The sequence below is a fragment of the Choristoneura fumiferana genome, chromosome 2 (genome assembly GCF_025370935.1).
Source record: "Choristoneura fumiferana chromosome 2, NRCan_CFum_1, whole genome shotgun sequence".
NCBI classification, from domain to species: Eukaryota; Metazoa; Arthropoda; class Insecta; order Lepidoptera; family Tortricidae; genus Choristoneura; species Choristoneura fumiferana.
This window is the reverse complement of record NC_133473.1, coordinates 9,085,675-9,092,640: the sequence shown is the minus strand read 5'-3', so window position 1 is coordinate 9,092,640 and position 6,966 is coordinate 9,085,675. Positions and strand designations below refer to the sequence as shown.

The 6,966-nt window shown below is 37.8% G+C and overlaps 1 protein-coding gene across 2 annotated transcripts; it reads left to right on the top strand.

The window, feature by feature from the left end:
* Positions 1 to 553: 553 nt before the first annotated feature.
* Positions 554 to 6,659, top strand: LOC141442563 (branched-chain-amino-acid aminotransferase, cytosolic-like). 2 transcript variants are annotated; one of them, XM_074107582.1, is made up of 3 exons: positions 554 to 887; positions 2,923 to 3,077; positions 5,217 to 6,659. In XM_074107582.1, exons 1-3 carry the CDS (start codon positions 851 to 853, stop codon positions 5,403 to 5,405), a joined length of 381 nt encoding a protein of 126 aa, XP_073963683.1. In that variant the 5' UTR covers positions 554 to 850; the 3' UTR covers positions 5,406 to 6,659. The 2 variants fall into 2 exon arrangements, with proteins under 2 accessions (XP_073963683.1, XP_073963678.1); XM_074107577.1 differs by lacking the exon at positions 554 to 887 and adding an exon at positions 2,157 to 2,644.
* Positions 6,660 to 6,966: the final 307 nt, after the last annotated feature.

The following is a 6,966-nucleotide window of genomic DNA, read 5'->3' as shown; positions in this document are numbered from 1 at the left end:
ATATAGTATTTGAATAAATAACTAAAGATCAATTTCTAACCGCTTTATTTTTTATTTTCATAATAATATATAGGATATGGCTAATTCGGGAATTGTCAAATATCATATGCTTCTGGTTCAAAAGGAGTTTGTTGTTGATAGATACTGCCTGCAACTGACACATCAAAATATTATTCCTATCGTTACAAACTGTTTATGATCGTGACGTAGACTTTGTTTTCAATGAGTTAAGTATAAAGGTACAGCCCGTTAGGCATGACGACATGGCTATTTTGTAACTAATATCAATATTGTTATTTACTATGATATAGCAGAATGTTTATTATCGTGTCCAATAACCAGTTGTGACTGGTTGCGGGCATTTAACTTACTGGAGTTATGAAAGAAGTTAGGAGTTCATTAACTTAAATAAAGGTAAGCGTACGAGTGCTTGTCACTGTTCCAATAGTGGGTATCTTAATCTTGTCATAACCAATAGAGACAACAGCAAGGGTGTCGTCTTTTGGGCGTTAGCGTGTCGAGCATTCGGATGTTGTGCTTAATTGTAAATTGAGTAATACTCAAAATCTTAATCGAGTCTGATATAAATAGCTTCTACTCGCTGCTTTGGAAATCCTTGGAAATTCCTAATACTTAGTAGCCTATATATTGTTCAGCATTATTTGACCTAGAAACATTAATTTTGTATTATGTTTAGCATTTCAGCTGGTAACTATTAAGGGGTGTATACGTATTTGGTATTAGCGTGTGTGTTGTATTTCCAGAGGCGACTACCCGCGCGGCGCAGCTGGGCCACCATCAAGTGCTGTGGTTGTTCGGGCCCGACCATCAACTCACGGAGGTCGGCGCTATGAACATATTCATGGTGTACATCAACGAACACGGAGGTAAATTTATAAATACAAGATTTTTTTAAAGTGTTCAATCAATCGAACAATATTTCGAACATTAGAGCGGTATTTGAATGCCCCATTTTTTCCCGCCGCTATAATTTTATTACTAATAATCATTCGGTAATGATGATACGCTTTTAACTATATCTTATCTATGAATATTAACGAAGCGGGATTTACAGCAAATATCCACCACTTTAATGCGTGACCGATATTGTCATTTGTTATCTCGTGCGATGTTGACTCTCTGGACCTCTGACCAGTATATACTTGTTTCTTATCGGCAATGAGAAATTGAAGCCTGTATAATAATATTTTCCAGCGTTGTCAATTGAACAAACATGGTACGCTTTAGTACATTCTTAAACGAACGTTGTAAGCCACCGATATCAATCAAATACGCAACGTCAGAAGAAAAGCCCTGACTGAAAATCTAAGACAGATTTTATAAAAAAAATACGCCCTACAATATTGCTTTTTTGCCGGTTCTTGTACTTTAAGACGAAATTGTTTTTGAGACTAAACGCTGCTCTTTTAAATATACAAAAAATAATAGGCCATCCTTCTTTGGATCTATCTAACAAAGTGTCGTCTAAGTTACTTCTTATTTATGCATATCTCAAAACCAGTTTAGGGCCAATCGGGACTTTCAGAGCACACATGATGCAAATAGATAAACAAGGTGACGGTGGGTGTACTGCCGTTTCGGCAAAATATTTTTCGTTAAATTTCACTTCCCAAAAAACTTATCGCAGTAGTTTCATTTCTCAAACGAATCTGTAGCATATTTACGTTTCGCATTTTATTCATTTGGTCAAATTATCATTTGGCTTTTGTCAAGTTTTATTATGACAAACGTTTATTAAGCAAACGTTTTCTTTTGGCTAATATTATATTCCAAAAAAAATGTTTGTTCAAAATGACACTTCGCACACGAACCATCCTCAGAAACCAACTGCTACCAGAAAAGTAGGTTAGGTTAGAACTGCTTCCCCCACAGAAACGAACTGCTATCAGAAAAGTAGGTTAGGTTAGCTAAGAACTGCGTCCCCCACAGAAACTAACTGCTACCAGAAGAGTAGGTTATTAACCCATGCAATAAATATTTTGGCAAGAGTACGTTATGCCAAACGATACATTTGACTAAATAATACTTGGTAATATGAAATATGACTAAGTAATTATTTATGAAACAACAATTTGCTAAACAACTGTAAAATTACGATGTTCTTTTAGCAAATGATTTTTTGCCAAATGATAATTTGAGTCAAATATTTTGGGATGTGATACTTTGCGAAAAGTTTTTTGCCCGTCCATTAGTAATCCGTGACGATGAACTTTATGAGAGTGCATTTTTACGTGATTTGTTGTCAATACATTTTATTTACATGCACGCGTAATGTAAACGGGCGTTTAGGGGTCAGTACCTCAACGATAAGGCAGACGTGACCATTCGATATCGATACTGATGTAAAAATGAATTAATTTCATCAGTCTTACACGGGACAGAGGAGGCCTTATGTCTCAGTTTTAATTCTGCTAATTACAGATAAGACGCCTCCCAAGCACAGCACCTTGTGTAACCTCAGATCAAGTCACATTAAGATAAAAAAAAACAAAGTTATTCGGACGTCTGAGCACGAATCTCCTCGTACAGGGTTGAGCGGTTTTATTTATTTATTTAATTATCATGTTCTATGATCTACATTGTGCTACAATCGCCGCCAGGATTTATTTCCATCGAAAAGAAAGTAGGTAATTTTCGTTCGTTGGAGCGAGCTAGATGAAAATTATAACAAAATACTTTCGGACGCACTCGTCGAAATTAGCACATGATTGATCTCGCACATATAAGGTACCTATTTGGTAAAAGGAAACGCGCATACGCGCATTGCCTACTTAACGCGTTGATTTTATATGCGAAAAGTTTGCGTGTCGTGGATAGATGACATTATCCCGAGACGTACCAAGTGAGCCGTGAAGGAAAGTAAACACGGCATCTAGATTATCACATTGTTATTAATTTCAGATAAACAGCTGTGCACGCCGCCGTTGAACGGTTTAATCCTGCCCGGAGTGACGAGGCGATCTATCCTAGAGCTCGCCAGCCAATGGGAGGAGTTCACGGTTAAGGAGGAAATCATCACCATGGACCAAGTCATCACCCTCAACAAACAAGGACGAGTAAGTAACAAAGCAAATTTCAGAACTGATCTAAAAACTGCTTTAGCAGTTATGATATAACCTTTTTTTTTAAATCTCATTTATTTTATAAGCCATACATCTTATGATTAAGTCGGCGATGATATAACCTTATCAACTTAAAAAAGTTGAAAACCCCCGACATTGGCATTTCAAAGTTCAATATCTCAAAAACGGCTGAATCAATTTTAATAACACTTAGCTAAAAACCACCGCAAGGAAGCTCTCGTTTATATAAAGACCGCAACCAAGTCGTTCTATTTGTTTAACAGCTACGATGCCACAGACAGACAAACTTGGGATCAAATTCCTAACACCCCTCTTTTTGTGTCAGGGATTAAAAACAATCTACTTAACTACTGAATTTTTGATGCCAAGGGCGCCCGAAGATATCAAGAGCAATGTTTGTCGTTATGATGACGTAACGCGGTGTGAGCCGTAGTCGACAAAATTTATAAGCGTCGGGGGTGATCAAACAGTTAATGACAATGTTATCTAAGATTATTATCTCATCGAATAATATCTGATGATACGAACAATCGAAAAGTAGTGGCCGCTGGCTCGCAAAATGGCTGAAATGTGTTTTTTTTACATTTGCTACTCCACAAGACTCCACAACAAGCAAATCAATTTCATTTCATTTCATGGCTGCGCCATTATGCAAAATTTCGAAAAAAATCATTAACAAAAAAATATATCGAACCTGCTCACGAAAATCCAGACACATACGAAGTCATTTTTGTCCAAACTGAAACGGGGACGCTGTGCTCACGCTTCGTTATATTTCTATGTTTTCGAGACCAATCAAAGAGCACTGATCTGACAGCCAAGGTCAGAAAGAAATATTCGCACAAATTTTGATACTCTGTTGTGTATACGTATTGGTGACTTACAAAAGACTGTACAAAAGTACTTATACACAGAAAAACAGGCAAATCGCTTCAACACATTTGTATTTGTGTGTTTGCATGGCAGCGGTTCTCAAACTTTGACGATGGAACTCTATTGGAAAACTAAATATGCAGAGCCTTATAATAGTGAAAAACAGCAAGTTGAATGCGAAGTTTTGCTCTGAAACTTTATAGCACGTCTAAAGTATATTTGTTTTAATTATGGTCAAGTCAATTTGCAAAAATCCTGCAGAAGCTTCGTGGAGCCCCGGGGTTTGAGAATGGCTGGTATAAGTTTCTGACGAGCACTTTTGACCTGGGTTTGTAGGATCAAACTCTAATAACTCTAATTCCCGTTTAGGCTTTAAACCAGAGATGTGCGAGGATGTGTTGCCAGGAATATGTTTTTCATAAAGCAATAGAAACAATTGATATATACCTACCTAGCGAGAGTAAATGAAGTGTTTCTATTGGTTCATGAAAAACACATTCCTGGCAACACATTTTCGCTCATCTCTGGTGGAAAAACAGCCTTAGATAGAGTCTGGCTAATGCAAAAAATCGCGGCAAATTCAAAAAAATTGCAGATGGTATCACCAGGTATCACCATAGAATAAGTAATAGTACAAGTACAGAAGCTTCTCAGCCGTACAATAGTGACGATTAGGCATAAGAATCGTGCCTACTTTATGCTTCTCTGTCTATCACATGACAACGATATGTTGAATATGAAAATGTTTAAAACAATTTTTTTAAAGAAAAAGTGAATCTTAGGAACTAAAATTGTATTGACCGGTATTGACCAGTTCTGAAAGGGATATTAGTATCAAAATATTTTCCCATGCCTACTAACCTACAAATTCGGTCACCGCATCTAAACACTCTTATTTCTATTTGAACAAGGCTTCCCTCTCTGCTTGTTTTTGTTTGAATTTGCTTATCATGGTTAAAATAATCTGTGGCACACCACTTTTGATTGTTTCGCCCATGTTTCAGCAGTAAATTAAAAAAAAAACTTTATTTTAACACGCAAAGGTACTAAACTCAACAAGTCACAGAATAGATAATAGCACAAGCTCAAGTGTCTGTTTTCTTATACTCTTTGGTCTGATTGCCCATGACATTTGAATAATGTTGCCACTCAAATAATAGCTGGGTTCAGCTTTCATTAGACAGACTCTAGACGTAGGATTCAAATACAAAATTGTTACCCAGGAATGTTTGTTTACAGTTGCTGGAGATGTTCGGTGCGGGCACAGCAGCAGTGATCAGCCCGATCAGCCGAATCGGCTTCCTCGAGAACAATATAAACATCCCCACCATGCAGCAGTCGCAGCCCGTGTTCCAGCGGATCAAGGACACGCTGTTGGCTATCCAGTATGGACACATAGAGCACCCCTTCACCGTCGTCATCTCATAGTGAACACCGACTCGCTGGATACTGCCTACAACTCACTCGCTATACAGAGCGTTGGATTCCAAAATGGAAATGCTGCCGTAAATTAGTTCGTTAGTGATGTTTCGAAGACACGTCAGTAAGGAACGAAGTAAACCCATTTACGCAATTGCTGCCTGATGAGGCCCAAGGAAGGAAGTCTTTGCGTTTCAATGCCTGCAAAATTGTGACTGTAGCACTGGGTGAAATATCTCAAGTTGTTGAGGGCAGTGCGTGTTATTTTTGATTACGGCAGGTTTAGTGAATGTGTCATGCTTTTCGAGGCTTTTTGGCTCTCTGTTATTTTCTAATATATTACGTGTGACACTGTTTCTGTGTTCCGAATGGACTGACTTTTAGCAGTAGCTAAGCAACACTTTGTATAGCATTGATAGTATGGAGAAAAGCGTGACCGTTTACTATCAATTAGTGATTCGAGATCCCGAGATAGGGTATCGATTTCCCAGCAATATAGTGAAGTGAAAAAACATTGTGTGTGCGCAAGCACTGAACACTTATATTTAATACGTAGGATAAGTGAAAGACGAACAGTGAAAAGTTCATGAACTTTGCAGCGAGCTATGGCCTGTTTATTTGTAAACTGTCATGAAAGTATTTATATTCCCGCGAGTTTTGCGTTTAGTTTAGGAAATATAGTTAGTGACATAGTTATGATATTAGCGTTGTTATAACAATGATCCAGGATGTCTCTGTAGTGATATAATACCATACGTACTACTAGATTTAGGACATTGAAAACATTTTGTTTTTGCAATCTCTATACGACCCGAATTTCTAAACGACTTGGGTGGTTTTTGCTTTACGCCAGTGTTCAGTATGAACGTTAGAAAAAAATAAGTTATTCCTACTATTTAATATGATTCACCGATATTCTCATGCAGCCTGAGCGCATACAACGCGCTGGTGCTGGTGCACCTACTTTCTATTTCGAAACAATTTGTATTTGAAATGCAAAGATGAATGAATTTATAGCATAGTAAAAGAAAATTGGTGCAACTGATGATGGGGCACCTGCAGTTTGGTTTCAGGATTTGCTCGTATATTGTATACTTACAAGAAATTGACGAGTAGATAATTGAATGACTGTGGTTAGCACCGCGGCCGGTAAACCGGTAGGGTTTGTTTTACTAAAAGACGATATACGGCCACTTTCTAGTCTACTACATGAGAATCTGTATGAGTTGTTAAATATTTATAATATATACGTTTTACGAATAATATTTTTGTATGATTTACAACCCTTTTTAAATATTTGTTACCTGCCAAATAAGTATATAAAATTTGTAATCATTGAGGCTGCGGCTCCGCTGAGGCGAAGACGAGCGGAGTGGAGAGGAGACGTGTAGGGATCGATCAATCTCTGCACGTCTGATGATAATGAGGCGGAGACGAGATGTGGATTCAACTAATATGATTGGTCGATCCCTACACGTCTCTCCGAGCTCAGTGGAGCCGCAGCCTTATGCATAGAGATAACTACATTGGTCACGAATGCAAATCATGATGAGCCTTGATGAGCATTGAT